At 45.4% G+C, this 17553-nt stretch overlaps 1 protein-coding gene across 1 annotated transcript in view; it reads right to left on the reverse strand.

Annotated features, from left to right (window-relative positions):
* The window catches only part of SEMA5B (semaphorin 5B), an 848743-nt gene that overhangs the window by 145157 nt on the left and 686033 nt on the right, over positions 1-17553 (reverse strand). Inside the window, exon 13 of the mRNA XM_086957072.1 lies at positions 1141-1258. Within this exon, the coding sequence (XP_086813198.1) occupies positions 1141-1258 (118 nt within the window). The remainder of the gene's footprint in view (positions 1-1140; positions 1259-17553) is intronic.

Raw genomic sequence — 17553 nt, forward strand, 5'->3', positions numbered from 1 at the left:
GCTTTAGGGTGTTCTAACTGGTGCCGTTGCACTGGGAGCCAAGGTAAAGATGGTGCCTTCTGCATGACAGGCTGAACTGAGATAACAGCAGCCTGCAGAGAGCTTTGTGTGCGCTGCATATTACAAAGGCATGAAAATGGTGGTTAATGCACTTGAGAGAAAGATCTATAATTTGTCTAGCCACAGTTTTGACCCAATATAGTGGCATAGAGGATAATATTCCTGTTGCAAAGCACAATGTATGACATGCAGATCACTGATTCGTATTTTATGTTGATATTTCAGTGGGTTACTACTTTTGTCACAGAGATCCTTTTGTTACTTGGCGGTCATAAGTAACAATACTTCTAATATGGTACATTGAGGTATGAACTGGCATCAAAGTGCAACACAGCGAGGCACCTTTGGTTAGTGTGCATCGTAAAAACGTAGTTAATCTGACTCTTCATTTAACTAGACCAAGCACTCTGAACATATAATGTCTACCAGTATGGATGACATGTGACTCCTACACCTCGTAGTCCTCACTGTCTTAAGTAACATTTTCTACACATTGATTTATACACTCATTGTCTCTGTATAACATGTTTCTAGTGTAAAGTGCTCTTACAGTCTACATTGGGATGAGTAGCGCTATAAAATAAACCAATGTGAGCGAGGAACTAAGGAGCGCTTAGGAGCATGATTGGAGGGAGGTAGTAAGGCAATCCGTGAAGGATGTCTTAGGGAGGGAGGCTCCAACAAAGTGTATCGCTCCGGGCACCACCAATACTACAGACAGTCCCACTCTCAGGCTTCGTGGGGTTTATTGTAGCAGGCAAAAATGGGGGTGTATAAGAAGAGAGAGGGAAAGAGAAAGGAAAGAGGAACAGACGCGGGAAAAAGGATGGATGAAAAGATAGTCAAGTAAAGGCAGGAGTGGGATGGTTTGAACAATTTCGCCAGGGCCACTTTTAATTTGTGGTCCAGGCGTGTGGGCTCATGCTCGTCAAGTCGTACAACTAGAGGGGCATGTCATACATTCCCTCACAGATGCCACACTCTTCTCCCTCCATACAATTACAACACAGAGGTGATCTATGGCCCTGGTCATGCACAATGCAGACATGCCACACAACGGCGAACATGAGGCCCACTTACCGGACAGTCAGTGATATTCTGGGTCCATAGACTCATGTTGGAGCTGTCCTCGAGGGTGGTGCACCGGTTCTGCTTGCTATCCCAACCACAGTATGGGTCTCTGGAGCCAAGGCAGATGCTGTTGAGAAAAACATGTCATTAACTGGACTGGCTAATTTCTATTAATTTCAGGTCAGGTTTATATGAGCCACAAAAATCATTCAGCAGAGTCAAGGATGCCAACGTCTTTCTGGAGTTACACACCTGGGGATGGGAAGGGTGGAGAGTTTTCAATTACTGACCAGTCAACAGAAAGGAACACAAATTGAGTTGGGTGGGGAGGGGATAGTAACTAACTCAGCCTCGAGCAGTAGAATACCTTGCTTGATAGTTCCCACTCTGGCTAGCGTTTGTTTTAACAGGCTCTTAACTGAATGACAAGTACAAGGAGGTGTGAGCAGTAACTTGTTACTGCGGGTCGTCTCGTGAACAGAGATGCTAGCCAAAGAGTGGGGTGGTCTCTCAGGATCCGGGGAGGACCCAAGGGAGCATAGATGGTGTCTCTGAAATGGGTAGTTTCTTGGGAGCAGGGGTAGTCTCTCAGGGCCAGAAGTGTACTCTCAAGAGCAGGGGCGGCCTCTCTTCAGCAAGGGTGGACTCGTGTGAATGGAGATGGATTGCAGGTGGGGGTTTGCTGTGTTTGGAACCCATGATCTAGAATTCCCTGAGGATTTCACTGCAGTCAGCCACTGTACCCAAGACGAGCACTGAGGCAGGACCTGCTCATATCTGTGCTATTTAAGAGACAGCTTTTGATATCAGGAAGTGCTCTGTTAGAAACTATGTCTGTACACTGATGTGCCCTGGAAGAGGTAGTATAGAAGCTGTTTTTGGGAGAGATCCACATAAGATGTTGCCAAGAGTACACAAAATGTGTCAGTTTGTCATGTCCTCTATTTAGAACTAACTATGCCTTGAAACAGTCTGTGCCTGTTTTAAGTTGTATTGTATTGTAGTGCACCATTTACATCGCTGCTTAATACCTCAATGTGGGGCACTGAAATGCATGCCATCACGAGCAGCGTGCTAAGCCTTGTAGGGTCTGTCCTAAGAATCGAGTTTTCCTTGTTTCGACCTATGTGGGACGTATTTTATGTCGTGCATGATGGCCATGAGATGCAGCGCATAGCATTGTAATGGAGGAAGACAGGTGAGAGAAAGATGCAGACTTTATGGTTTTGTACCTCCCTCATGCAGAGCAATGTAAAAGCCAGCACATGTTTGGTGCTGACCTCCGATTGGACATGGATACAGTAAGCTGTGCCCTCTATGAATGAACACTAGTCAAACAGTGTCCTTGATGAGATTGCGTCACATTGAACAGCGTAGAAGATGCTAATTTTCCTGGGGGTGGGGGTGGGGGGGCGGTGGGAGGGAAATATGGAGGAAAGGAACGGGCATAGGGAGAGCCAAGGTAGGTGTCAGGCTTGGGTCCAATAGTCAAGGCTAGAGCCGAGCCACCAAAAGATCCATATTAGGCAACAAACATCATGATCAAATATATTAAAGTCTTTCAAATATAAAAGGCAATCTTTTCCGGTGTGCCAATTAAGTACATATGATTATATCACTGAATTAAGTCCTATTTATTGAAAGTAATATGTTTTAAGCATGAAACATTGAAGGACAGCCCCATCCCCATATAACATTGCCACGAGTTACGTAAAATGTGTACGTTTGCTATGTTCTCCATTTATATAGCCAGTATTGTTATTAAATGAAATGCAAGATTATTTTATGATAACTATACATATGTAAGGACTTTGCACAGCACAGATTCTTAGTTGCATCAATGTGTGCTCAAACTGGTTGTTTAAGGAAAAAGATTCAGAGTAAATTTAGGTGGTGGATCACACATCCTACAGCGACGGCTCCTCCACTCAGGTGGAGGAGCATCGATAAAGGGAAAAAATGATAATTACACTTTGTTATTATCATTTTATTTTTCCGGTTTACATGGCAGGTCGGGGCTTGGCTGTGTCACAACCAGCAAAGGGTGGAGTGGTGGGCACTTAAGTGCGCATGACTGTTTGGCCATCCGTCTTGGGCTGGCCAAATAGTCATGCGCACTTTGCATGTTCTCCACCAGGCTGTAATAGACAGCCTGGTGGGGAACATACACAGGCTTCCACTGCTTGCCTGAGCACCAAACCACGGCGCTAAGACAAATCACAAAGCTGCATTGCAGCGTTGTGATTGGCTACAGGAGCCTGTTTGTGCTTCCTGCTTCAAGCAGGAACAGAAGAGGACGACGCGAGTCAGTGGTCTGGCAGCAAGGTAAGTAATTTTTGTATTTATTTTTCTATCATCCCCCGCCCACCTGTGCTACTTGGTGGCAGCCACCACTGTTTGCACATTGCACTGTTTAGAGGCTGTAGGTTACCGCCTCGTCACTTTTATTTGTTGTTAAAGGTCAGTGCTTTGTGTTCAGCTAATCAATTATTGTTATTCAATTCAAGTTAGTATGTGGAGGTCAATAAATACAAGTATTACACTTTAAATCAAATTGATACTATACACAAACATGTATTTGTGTGTCATCATAATATTTAAAGGTGTGGTTTTCTCTTTGGAATGTTGCCATAGACACTGAAGATCAAGCACAGTGACTGAACATGCCTGTCTCAAATCATTCTACACTGTGCTAGACTCTTTAAAGAGATTTATTCTAAAGAGAAACTCAGTTGGTGCAAGGGAACTCTCCGTTTCTGTTAATTATTTAATGGTGTGTGGTGTTGAACGTCTCCTAAAATGGTTTTTTTGCAAGACAGCCGAGCCAGCAGAAACATTAGCATAAAACAGCATGTTCTGCCTTCCCTTCCTGTTGGTTTGCCCAGCTGGACAAGCAGACCTATGTAAGGAGAGTTTCAACACCAAATGCGCTTTATAAAATAAATTTCATTTCATTTAATTTCAATGACCGTAATTAAATAATTAGCAAAATAAAATGCCTTGCAGCCCCCACAAGGTTTTCTCCTTAGGATCAGGGTCACTGGAATTATGCGATCCTACATCTGAGGCTTTTTTCACATAATTATATATCTGTCACATTTGCCACATACCCCATCATCCATTGCATAATCTGCAGATTTTAACAATTTGTTTTTTGTTTCTAGCTCCATTGGATCAAAAGTTACTAAAAACGCTGCGATGTATGTTCACATGCAGTGGAAAGCCATTCGTAGAGATTAACTGGTCATCTTTAAGTTACTTATTTCTATATTTGTTGGTTAAACTGACATTAAGTAAAATTCTTGCCCAGACAATATTACCAAGTGTGTAAAGTACAAAATTATTAACTAACACAATAAAAAAATGTGCTGCATTATGCTGCATAATTTGGCTTTATTACCACATATTTTAGTCAATACTGCCACATAATTTGATGTTCCCCACCGCATAATGCAAGTGGCTCTGTTTAGGATACTTTCAAAAACAAAGAAAGGAGTACCCCCAGGACACAGTGTCCTGGTGATCAAATCAAGAGGGAGAAAGATGCAGATAAAGAAAGGAGTCTTTCTTTATATAAACCCCTCACTCACCAACCTGGTTGGTGACATGCTTCATCATCGGGGTCCACCTGAGTGACCGAGTGCCACCCAGGTGTGCTACGACGCCTGCAACTGCAGCGGAGCTGGTTTTTGTTTGTGAGTTGTGATAGGAGTGAATTTGGAAAAAAGTGATTTTTAAAAAGGTGTTTGACATGTACTCTTTGCCAATTTTATTCTAGAGTCATGTGACACGGTTAAAAAACAAGTGGGATACTTCTACTGGCGTAATGTGACCAGAAAGTATCAGTGTTGTGTGAGTATGGTCAACATGTTTCAACCTTTCGAAAAATTATTAGGTTTTCCTCAGGACCAATGTGTGATGAGTCGAGAGCAGGCCCGGACTGGCCTTAGCGGGCACCGGGCAATCCCCCGGTGCGCCGCACGGGTGGGGGCCGGTTTTGGGATCCGGGGCCGATTTTGTTACAGGGCCGCTAGCTGCAAAATCGGCCCTGTAACAAAATCGGCCGAAAACCGGCCCTGGCAAAGAGCTCGGCGGTACCCCCAACCCCCAGAGGGGGTTGCGGGGGCCGGCCGAGCACTTTGCCAGGGCCGGTTTTGGTTCCCAGTCCGTCTCGGGTCGAGAGGTATGCGCACGCTAAGGCGCACCCGTCCCAGACTAGGCCAGATGCCAGACCGTGTACTTACGGTTCGGCGAACTTACAGCCTTCTGTGTAAGAACAAACTTGTAACTGAATTAAGTTGTACCCCATGGATCCCGTGGGGGGGGGGGGCCTTTTATGTGAGCATTTTCTCTAAGTTCTGCGGCCCGCCGGAAACCTGCCTTCCTACCACACAGAGTCCGTTTAGGATACAACACTGCAAGGAGACAGATGAAGAGTAACACTGTAGCTTCAGAGAGACATGTTTATTCTGCCACTGCTTAATCTTCAATTCCTCTTCCAAATCTGGGGGTGGGGAGGATGAAGGGCGATATTGTCCGCTGCGTCCCCCACTCTAAAGTCTGGGGGGAATAAATCGCTCACCCCATGTTTCCTAAATCGATGGTCTAGTCGTAATAAGTCATTTGAAAGACAGCACCTAAAAGCAGTGTACCCTGTATGAGAGGATTTGCTCACAAGCGTGAACTGTGACAGGAGCTGTGTCCTGTGGGAGACACAGAGCGCTGCTCTGCCTGAGACCGCACCCAGTTAGAGCTGTTCCGTGTAGTAGACTGCATCTTGCCGCAGCTGTGCTCTGCATGAGTCAGCTACTAATCAAAGTTATGGCGTGAATGAGACAGCGCCTAGTCAGAGCTCTGCTCCAAGGCGGCGCCTACTCAAATTTGTACCACCTACGAGACACCACTTAGTCAGATTTATGCTATTTGTGTGTCTGCCCCTAAATAGTTGTGTCATGTATCGGCAGCACCTAGTCAAAGATGTGCTCTTCTGTGGAAGAGACAGCACTGGTCAGAGATGTGCTCTTATGTGTAAGAGACAGCATCTAGTCTGAGCTGTGCCTTGAGTTAGGCAGCCTCTAGTCAGTGCCATGTAGGAGACAGCACCGAGTGGGAACTGTGCTCTGAATGTGGGAACTGTGCTCTGAATGTGGGAACTGTGCTCTGAATGTGGCTGCTGCACCTGAGAGAAGCGCTCGTCTGTGTATGAGACAGCACCTACTCAGAGCTCTGACATGCAGGAAAACCACTAGCCAGTGCAGGTCCCTTTAAGACCTCTGCATCGAGCCGAGAAAACAAATGTCACCTCAATAACAAAGGTGGCAACACGCAAAGCAAAAATATCACTCATGCAGCCTCTAGATTAAAAAGCTGTCCATATTCTGCTCCCAGAGCCAGAAGAAATTGCATTTCAGATTTCGCCCATGAACACCCGTCATTGAGATACCCTTGCGCACCCCGGAAACCATCCGTCAGGCCAAATGTTGCACAAAGCAGCCTGTGTGAAGAGGTGTTCTGTCACTCAGCGCATCGGAGGAGGTTAGACAAGCGGAATTAACCAATGGTGTAACAACAAGTCCCATCTATTAACCCTGGCAGCCAGCGGAACAATGGCCTCCTTGTTGTGCGACAAACTAAACCGAGATTGACAGGGGCACGGTTTCTATTTTCCTGACTAATCTGTATGAGAGCAGATGTTTATGTTCTCTTTAAATACACATTTTCCAGCAAAATGTGTTTCCGTCTGTGGGAAAATTGCAATTGACCAGCTGCAAATGATTTACATCGAATCCCTTTGGACCTCAACACCATGGGCAGAACTCAGACCACTGTCCAATCGTGCCAGGTTTCGTTGGTATCTTTTATTGACTAGGATAATTTCCTTTGTGTATATATATATATATACACACACACACACACATATATATATATATATATTACCTATTGGCTATCGCCAGTAGGTATATATAGTTAGGATTTTTTCTCTATGGGACTTTTGAAAATTCTATGTCTAATAACTTTGGCGTTTGTGGACGGAATCGGCTGAAATTTTCAGGAAAATGGCACATTTTGATTCTGAGCAGCCCCTGAAAATTTGGGGGGGTTTCGTCAAGGGGGGGCCGAGAAAAAAGGGGGGTCCCAAAACGCGTTTTTTGCATTGAGTTTTCCATAGGGCGGTTGGACTCACTTTTAGCTCGAACGGCTGAATGGATTTGCACGAAACTTGGCAAAATTGTAGGGACTGTTAGCCCGATGTGCCTTTGCTAGGTCTCAATATATGTGCTCCAGTAGTTTTTGAGAAATTAACGTTCAAACCAAGATATATATCTGTAACAGCGCTCTGGGCAGCGATCCGGTCCGCTTACTTTTCGCTTATCGGAACTTTGCGCGCAGAAAGCTGATTGGCTCTCCGGTGTCTGTCAACATTCTAAACAGTCCGGAGCGGACGCCATCTTGTCTCTCGGTAGGATCGAGAGAGAAGAAGAGGTGGAAAACGAAAGGGGAATTTAATGAAAGGGGGCAAGGTATCCCCCTCTTGACCCCCTAGGAATGTTGTTGGGGTTATTAAAGGGTCCCGTGGGGAAAATAAAAAAAAAATGATTTTTCACGGTAGAAGCGCTTCACGGGCCGCGAACTGGGCCGCAAACTGGTAGCGAAACGGGAATTCGCCATTTTGTGCTTCGTTAATTAAATTACTAGGTATAAGGGGGTGCGGGAGACGTATCCTAATCCCCTTACTAGTTATAAGTGGGTGCGGGAGACGTATCCTAATCCCCTATGTTTCCTGAGGGTGGCTGAGGAGGCTGATATATGTTGATACATCTCTTCCAGCGGCTGTGCGTGAGCTTTTTTTTTTTTTTTGCTGCGTGACAGTCCGGAGCGGCCGCCATCTTGTCTCTCGGTAGGATCGAGAGAGAAGAAAAGGTGAAAAACTAAGGGGGAATTTAATGAAAGGGGGCAAGGTATCCCCCTCTTCACCCCCTAGGAATGTTGTTGGGGTTATTAAAGGGTCCCGTGGGGAACATAAAAAAAAAAATGATTTTTCACGGTAGAAGCGCTTCACGGGCCGCGAACTGGGCCGCAAACTGGTAGCGAAACGGGAATTCGCCATTTTGTGCTTCGTTAATTAAATTACTAGGTATAAGGGGGTGCGGGAGAGGTATCCTAATCCCCTATGTTTCCTGAGGGTGGCTGAGGAGGCTGATATATGTTGATACATCTCTTCCAGCGGCTGCGCCATCTTGCTTTTTTTCGAATGCCACAATTTTGTCGTGCACGGCAGCCATTTTAGATGCCAGGCTGGTCCCAGGCTATCACCTAACCCTGCGGATGTAGTTTATGGCCCCAGCTGTAGAGAATTCAGACATGCCAATCCTCCTGATTTAGGCGTGTGACTACTGATTTCAGTGCTAGTCTCCCGCCTCCCGATTTCTGCAAGCAAAAACCCGGGGGCATATTACGAACAACTAGCGATAATTTTTGTCTCTAACTTGTTTAGAGACAAAAATTATCGCCGCACATCGGCGATTTTTATCGCAGATAAACCTTGCTATTATCGCAGAAAAGTCAGCGATATTCATGTATTATTGACCTAATGCTCTTAGCCATGTTATCCACCTCCCATTGGATAACATGGCTAAGAACTGCTCAGGGCAGGTGTTAGATTTTGGAGATATTCGCGCTTAGCGCGAATATCTCCAAAAGTTGGTAATAGAAGGTAGCGATGTTAGGGACTGTTTCCAGTCGCTAACATCTTGGCACGCCACTTTGCATGTCATTAGTGATAAATATCACTGACATGCAAAGCGGGGCCCAAGATGGTCGCTATCTCCTTTTAGCTGTCACTAACTGGTGTTAGCGACAGCTTGGTAATAGGGAGATAATTTTATCTCCGCTTTCATGGCTTTTAAAGCCAAAAAAGCGGAGATAAACCCCCTTGATAATATGCCCCACGATTCCTTGGGGGTTTCAGCCGACAGGGCTTGCTATTGTGTTACATGGTAATTTTTCCATGAAACGTCAGAGGGTCGATGCAGGGGTTCTAGAAGAGGTGATAAACCATTTAAGCCTCATGAACAAGCGCATGGTCTTTTAAAGATTTGTGAAGTACTCGGGGCGGCGGTGTGTGTGTGCCCTCTTTCAGGAGCGGGCGGGGGGGCACTGCCAGCAACTTGCCAGGTCAGGTAGTGTTCAACACGTGCATCACCCTTTCTCTGCCTGCTATTGCGCTCTATGCTTCGGAAAGGTAAGAAAAAGAACGTGCATTTGAGTTTGAAATGTCCGATCCTGCAGCAGCACACTTCCAAAGCCCACACATGACAATAACCCGATTCAAGGCCCCATTCACCCGTTTTTCAAAAAATAGATAACACTCCAACAAATTAAGGTTATAAAACTTTATTAACTTTTAACGATAATGAACAGAACAAAAACTAAAAACATTTAAACATTTCTTAACACAAAAAGCAACAATGGTTAGAAGCTGTCTTTTGTGCGAATAGTCCCAAGGCAGCACAACGTGCAGAGTTCTGGACGGCACCCAGGTGATGTCGCCTGGGTGCCGCACTGGTTTAGGGATCCTACAATGCTGCTCCGAAAATTGGCGTGGGGCGTCCCGGGTGGGCCGGGGGGAGGCCTCGTCAGTAGCGGTCTGTTGTGCGAATAGTCCCAAGGCAGCACAACGTGCAGAGTTCTGGACGGCACCCAGGTGATGTCGCCTGGGTGCCGCACTGGTTTAGGGATCCTACAATGCAGCACAGAAAAACAGCGTGGGGCGTCCCGGGTGGTGCGGGGGGAGGCCTCGTCAGTAGCGGTCTGTGTCCAGTGTCACATGGCTGACACAACATGTACGACAGGCACCCAGGTGATGTCCAGTAAACTGCTGCACTGGTTTTGGTATCCTACAATGCTGCTCCGAAAATTGGCGTGCGGCGGCCCGGGGGGGGGGGGGGGGGAGGCGGCGTGAACGGGCCTCCCCAGGTGGCGGCCATCTAGCTGAGTTGCGCTCGCTCTTGCGGCCACAGCGTCTCGCTCACCATGTTGTGGAGTTGCTCCCACTCTTGCAGTGCAGCGATAGGCGGCTGCCACATGGCTGTCAAAATGGCGGACGGCTCCTCGGTTTTGGGCCTGGTCCACTGAAATGGCCCTGGGACACCTTGGAACTCGGACGCTTGCCTGCTAGGGCTTGGGCTCCATTCTCGAAAAGCGTCCCCTCAGCCGTGAAGATTGTATAAAAGTCTTGGGGGCCCCCGACTCCCGCAGTCTTCCGGTGGGGAGCGGCTGCCATGATTGCTCGCGGAATGACCACGACGGAGCCACGAGATGGTGGTGCTCTCATGCTGACGCCAGCTTCAGTCTGAATGATCCAGAAACAAGGTGGGGCTTTCATCGTTTGGGAAAAAAAATGTTCTAAACCAATGAAAAGTGTTATTTTTAGGTCATATGACCAAGCCTTCCATCTTTAGGAAACCAAAAGTAAAATGAACCAATGAAAAGTTTTATAAACAAGTCACATGACCTGTTCTGCGGCATAGGGCTACAAAAAGCGTAGAAAATCCGTTGGCACGTGAGGCGGCGTCAGTAGCGGACCGATGTGCGAATAGGCCGAAGGCAGCACAACGCGTCGAGATCCGGATGGCACCGAGGTGGTGTCCAGCAAATTGCCGCACTGGTGTGGCCATCCTACTATGCTGCGCCGAAAGACGGCGTGTCCAGCTGAGTTGCGGTCACTGTTGCGGTACAGTGACTCGAACGCGCCGAGATCCGGATGGCACCGAGGTGGTGTCCAGCAAATTGCCGCACTGGTGTGGCCATCCTACAATGCTGCGCCGAAAGACGGCGTGTCCAGCTGAATTGCGGTCACTGTTGCGGTACAGTGACTCGAACGCGCCGAGATCCGGATGGCACCGAGGTGGTGTCTAGCAAATTGCCGCACTGGTGTGGCCATCCTACAATGCTGCGCCGAAAGACGGCGTGTCCAGCTGAGTTGCGGTCACTGTTGCGGTACAGTGAGTCGAACACGCCGAGATCTGGATGGCCAAGTTTCAAGTTTCATCTGGCAGTTTTTCTCCATCCCTCCTGGATCAAAGAAGGTGAATGCTATGCTGTCCTATGGCAACATGAGCATCAACCTGATGAATACGGCATTCGAAAATCATAAATGCCCTAATGCACCCAAGAAGTAATTTTTTTTTTGCTCCAGTTGAGCCGTTTTCAATGCCTGTTTTTTGTTGTTTCCCCTCCATCAAGAACAAAACAAAAATACAAGGCGCTAAGATCCGAATGGCAAGTCCTGGATGTTGAGTGCCTCAGTTAAGAGTTCTGAGTAGTGCTTGTAAGACTATCTGAAGTTTATTATAAGAATCAGAGTAAGTTGAAGACTGTCTGAAGCTTATTTGCACCTGCTGCAGCTTCACTAGGTCCGGCGGAACTTTTTGCCTTTTCTTTTCTGCTTCTTTTCCTACAATGCGTTTCATCTGAAGACACGACCAGGTCCCTGAATGTGTGCAGGGGGACGCTATTGATTGAATGAAAATGGCGGCTTGACACAAAGCTGACTCAAGTGTTACTGTTGGTGCTATACAGACAAAAATTGGTTTTCAGTTTGTACATTCTTCAGGTTTTTTTTTCCATTCAAGTCTGATTGAGAGTTTGTAGAAAAATGGCTTCAGATTTACCACATACTACTCTTCAACATTCTTCCTAAATGTAAGAATGTGAAACTCACTAGGAGAACGGCTGTTTCTGTTTCCTTTCAAAATGCTGCCACCAATATTTTCTGAATGGAAGACACCATCTTGTAGCATAAAGGGCCGAAAGGGGTTCTGGTCTGGCCGATGGTTGGTGGAGACATTTTGACTATATCTTGGACCTGCCCGGCCTCGCCCAAAATGGCGCCGGTATAAATGGGACTCGTAACTCCTTGCCCGCAAATGTATATCTAGAAAATGTTATTGTAAGTGGCCCTGTCGTATTTTAATTACAAAATGTACGTCCACCGATTCCGCAACTGTTAGACACCTTAGTTATTGCAACCTAATGGCCCGCTCGTTACGTTCTTCTACAGTGTAAATGTCTCCTCATCATATACGATTTCAGTTTGCTCCGTGGCCGGCCCACGTGGTTGTAGGCCCGTATTTGTATACTGACATTTTTACAATAAAGGTTTTTAAAACAAAACACGGTAGTAGTATTTTCATTTGTAAAGTTTTTACTTTTAGTGACTGTTTTCGAATCAGTAAAAGGCAAGTGAAATAAAGCAGTCCAATTACATGACGGAAAAAAGGTATAATATGTAGGAACGCAGTAAAGATAAATGGTCAAGGGCAGTTGTGTTTTCCACTCCTGCAACATAAAGTGATCGATAAGAATCTGATAATCAGGCGTATCGGCGACTAAGACAGCAGGCCGAATCTCTTTTACTCAACGGCTCCGTCATGGAAGGAAGAAACGCCCTTTTTCTCGAAAAAGGAATATATTTTACTTGCAAGACAGTTGTAAATTTTCCGGGAAAGTACATTAGCCTGGAATATTATAACATATGTTTGAAAAAAAAATATTGTTCGAAAATAATAAAAAGCGTAATTTTTAGGTCATATGACCAAGCTTTTCATCATTAAATTAACAAAAGTAAAATGAACCAATGAAAAGTTTTATTAACAAGTCACATGACCTGTTATGCTTACGTTACGCGCTGCGCGCCGCGCCTCGGATCACTTCCGGGTGCGCTAACGCGGCGTGTCATAAAACGCATTACGCGACAACGTAGGTCAAGAATATAGTCAAAATGTCTCCACCAACCAGCGTTCAGAACACAACCCCTTTCAGCAGTCCAAAAAGTTCTGTTAAATGACAACAGAGGGGACAGGCAACAAGAACCATCAGTCAAAGAGGGGAGGGCAAGTTCTTCTCTTCCGGGTCATGTTGGGGCGCTACCGGAACTGATCGAATTGGTAGTCTACAGTGTTTCCTGATGTTTCAGACTAAAGCTGGCGTCAGCATGAGACCACTACCATCTCGTAGCTCCGTCGTGGCCATTCCACGAGCAATCATGGCAGCCGCTCCCCACCAGAAGCCTGCGGGAGTCGGAGGCCCCCAAGACTTTTGTAGAATCTTCACGGCTGAGGGGACGCTTTTCGAGAATGGGACCCAAGCCCTAGCAGACAAGCGTCCGAGTTCCAAGGTGTCCCAGGGCCATTTTAGTGGACCAGGCCCAAAACCGAAGAGCCGGCCGCCATTTTGAGAGTCCTGTGGCAGCCGCCTATCGCTGCACCGCAAGAGCGGGCGCATCTCAACTACATGGTGAGCGAGACGCTGTAGTCGCAAGAGCGGGCGGTAAACAGCTGAATGGCGGAAGAGGCACAGTGTAGCAAAAGCGGGCGGAATGGCAACTAAAACGATAAAGGGGCGCCCCACTACAGCTTGTCTTCAGGTCAAACGGATTGTGGGACAAGGTCCAGAATTGAAGAGTCATCAAAAGGCAAAAAGTTCCGCCGGACCCCGGGAGCCGGCCGCCTATGTCGGGGGCGATCTCAGGCTACACCAGTGCTATAAGACTTGGGGAGGGTGTCGGAGCCAAGCGTCTTCTCCGAGTCCATGGCCATCACACCGCCCCTCAGGGGCCTCCGTCAAGCTGTTTAGGAAGGTAACATATCACATTGTTTTCTAATGCAGTCAGGTCCACAAACGACACTCACTTACTTTGAGAATAGTGAAGCTGCAGTAGGTGGAAATAAGCTTCAGACAGTGTTACAAGCAGTGCTCAGAACTCTTAACTATGGCACCCAACATCCAGAACTTATGCTATTTGAGAATGGTAGTGACATCGAAGCATCTCAGGGACCAAAACCATTAACGTACTTTCACGTATGAAAATCTTACTTGGGGAGGGGGCAGGAGCGAAGCGCCCCCTCCCAGTCAGCGCCACCACACCGTATGTTGAAAATCTGAAGCCATCGTTCTACAAAGTCAACCAAACTTGGATTGAAAAATCTAGAAAAATGTACAAACTGAAAACCAGTTTTGGTCTGCATAGCATCAGTAGCAACGCTTGAGTCAGCTTTGTGTCAAGCCGCCATTTTGATTCAACAAAGCACAGGCATTGAAAAAGGCTGAAATTCAGAACTCTAAACTATGGCACCCAACATCCAGGAGCTTGCCATCTGGATCTTGGAGCCTTGTGCTGTTTTCGATCTATTCACACATCGGTCCACTACTGACATCATCTTATAAAACAACGTTATGTAAATAGTTTTTTAATAAAATGTTTTACCCTGTTTCTTTGCTGGTGTGTTGTTTATATTTTTAATATTTGCATAGGGTTTGTCGTTATTTTGTGCGGTATGGGTGATGGAGCCGAGCTGTCTTGCAGTCCTCATGGTGTGGAGCTCAGTTCATCTCACTATTTTCGTATTTCTCATGAAGGGTTGTTCCTAATATTTCTATTTTAGCGAGGTCAAAAAGAGATCTAATTAGTGGCCTACTGATTTTGCTCGATTACTTTTATTATTTTACACGATTTTTCACTATCTGCAAAGACTAAACAGAGTATTGCGACTTTGTGCTTGTTTGTAAATAGAGAATGATCCAAAGAGAACCAATTCTAAAACAGTAAATGCTTGGACAACAATCAATCAAATGGAGAGACAAGGAGGCACGACGGATTACAACGGGGGTAAAGGCCTGCGTTAACTACCCTTCACTATCTGCAAAGAGAGAGTACTACTAAGACAAAAGAGGGGAGGGGGGGGTGCAGCGTTCAAAGCACATCAGCGTGCATAAATACGAAAATGTTTTTATCTATCACGTACTTGACATTTTAAAGCTTTTCATATTTGCTATTAAAAAACCAATGAAATTCACAGAAAAAACCATAGGTTATAGTGGATATATAGTTAGAAATTTGCATTTAGAAAACCTTGAAAATTCAATGAAAAAACCATTGGTTTTAGGCCATATATAGTTAGGAATTAGCATTTACAAAACCTTATTTTACTCGCATAAAACCATTGAAATTTCATATATAGTTAGAAGCGCTAACTATATATCGCGCACCCGCAATCCACTGCTGATGATGTCACATATTACATCATTCATGACATGGTCAGTGACATCACTGATGACATCACTGATGACATCTCAAATGACATCACTGATGACAACTCAAATGACATCACTGATGACATCTCAAATGACATCACTGATGACATCACTGATGACAACTCAAATGACATCACTGATGACATCTCATTTGTCATCACTGATCACATCACTTATGTGATAATACAATGAACCTCTTCAGACTCTAATATAACCTTACATACACTCAGTATAAACAGACACTCACAGACTGTCACTCATCCATGGAGTTACTCACACACCTACTCAGTCATGCAAAGAATCAATCACACCTCCATTTCCTCAACTATAAAGTTATACACATCTTACTTATTCAAACATATAATAACACATATTTATTCTCTTATATAATCCCTGATACAAGCTCACAGTGATCGATACAGCCACTCACACATTCACTGGCTCTTATGTTCAGTTATTTATATATCTCAACTCTCACATGTATTGTGTTTTACATACGTACTTACTTGCTCATGTAGCAATGAGAAATCCATTCACTCACCAACACACCCATGCATAGTCAACCGCCCATATAGCTGTTTCCACATGCACTCTTGAACTCATACTCCTAGTGAATCAACTGCTTACACATCTATGCACAGAGTCACGCACCTCCCAGCCACCCACACACACACTCAGCCTCCCATTCAAATACTTGGGCAACCAATCAATAACCCATATGGCCACTCTTATAGCTACTGATCAACACATGCAGCAGCTTACACAACAACAAACATACTGATGCACAAATTAAGACAGTTTAGTCACTAACCCATGCACTCAGTGAGATACATTTAATCACTCACTCATACAGTCAGTCATGCACCTACTAAATTCTTCATCCAGACACTTATACATCCACTCATTCTTCAATATGTAAGACATATTTTAACTTTACAGAAACATACAGTCACTGGGTGTTGTCATCAGTGATGTCATCAGTGATGTCATTTGAGATGTCATCAGTGATGTCATCAGTGATGTCACTGACCATGTCATGAATGATGTAATATGTGACATCATCAGCAGTGGATTGCGGGTGCGCGATATATAGTTAGCGCTTCTAACTATATATGAAATTTCAATGGTTTTATGCGAGTAAAATAAGGTTTTGTAAATGCTAATTCCTAACTATATATGGCCTAAAACCAATGGTTTTTTCATTGAATTTTCAAGGTTTTCTAAATGCAAATTTCTAACTATATATCCACTATAACCTATGGTTTTTTCTGTGAATATATATATATATACACACACACACACATATATATATATATATATATATATATATATATATATTACCTACTGGCGGTCGCCAGTAGGTATATATAGTTAGGATTTTTTCCCTATGGGATTTCTGAAAATTCTATGTCTAATAACTTTGGCGTTTGTGGACGGAATCGGCTAAAATTTTCAGGAAAATGGCACATTTTGTTTCTGAGCAGCTCCTGGAAATTTGGGGGGGGTTCGTCAAGGGGGGGCCGAGAAAAAAGGGGGGTCCCAAAACGCGTTTTTCCCATGTTAATTTCCATAGGGCGGTTGGACTCACTTTTAGCCCGAACGGCTGAATGGATTTCCACGAAACTTGGCAAAATTGTAGGGACTGTTAGCCCGATGTGCCTTTGCTAGGTCTCAATATATGTGCTTCAGTGGATTTTGAGAAATTAACGTTTAAATCAAGATATATATCTGTAACAGCGCTCCGGGCAGCGATCCGGTTAGCGAACTTTTCGCGTATCGTAACTTTGCGATGCGAAGCTGATTGGCCCTCCGGTGTCTGTCAACATTCTAAACAGTCCGGAGTGGCCGCCATCTTGTCTCTCGGTAGGATCGAGAGACAAGAGGAGGCCAAAACAAAGGGGGAAATGAAGGAAAGGGGGCAAGGTAGACCCCTTCTGACCCCCTAGGATTGATGAGGGGGATATTATAGAGCCACGCGGGGCCCCAAAAAAAAAAAAAAAATCCGATTTTTTCGCCGTAGAGACGCGTCTTGGTAAGCGAACCGGGCAGCTAACCGGGCAGCTAACCGGGAAGCTAACCGGCAGTGTAACGGGAGTCTGAGGAGTAGCTGATTGGCTGTCAACATTGTAAACAGTCCGGAGCGGCCGCCATCTTGTCTCTCGGTAGGATCAAGAGACAAGAGGAGACCAAAACAAAGGGGGAAATGAAGGAAAGAGGGCAAGGTAGACCCCTTCTGACCCCATAGGATTGATGAGGGGGATATTATAAAACCACGCGGGGCCCAAAAAAAAAAAATCCTGAGGAGTAGCTGATTGGCTGTCAACATTG

This window comes from Lissotriton vulgaris, chromosome 2_1 (assembly GCF_964263255.1).
Source record: "Lissotriton vulgaris chromosome 2_1, aLisVul1.2, whole genome shotgun sequence".
Classification (NCBI taxonomy): Eukaryota; Metazoa; Chordata; class Amphibia; order Caudata; family Salamandridae; genus Lissotriton; species Lissotriton vulgaris.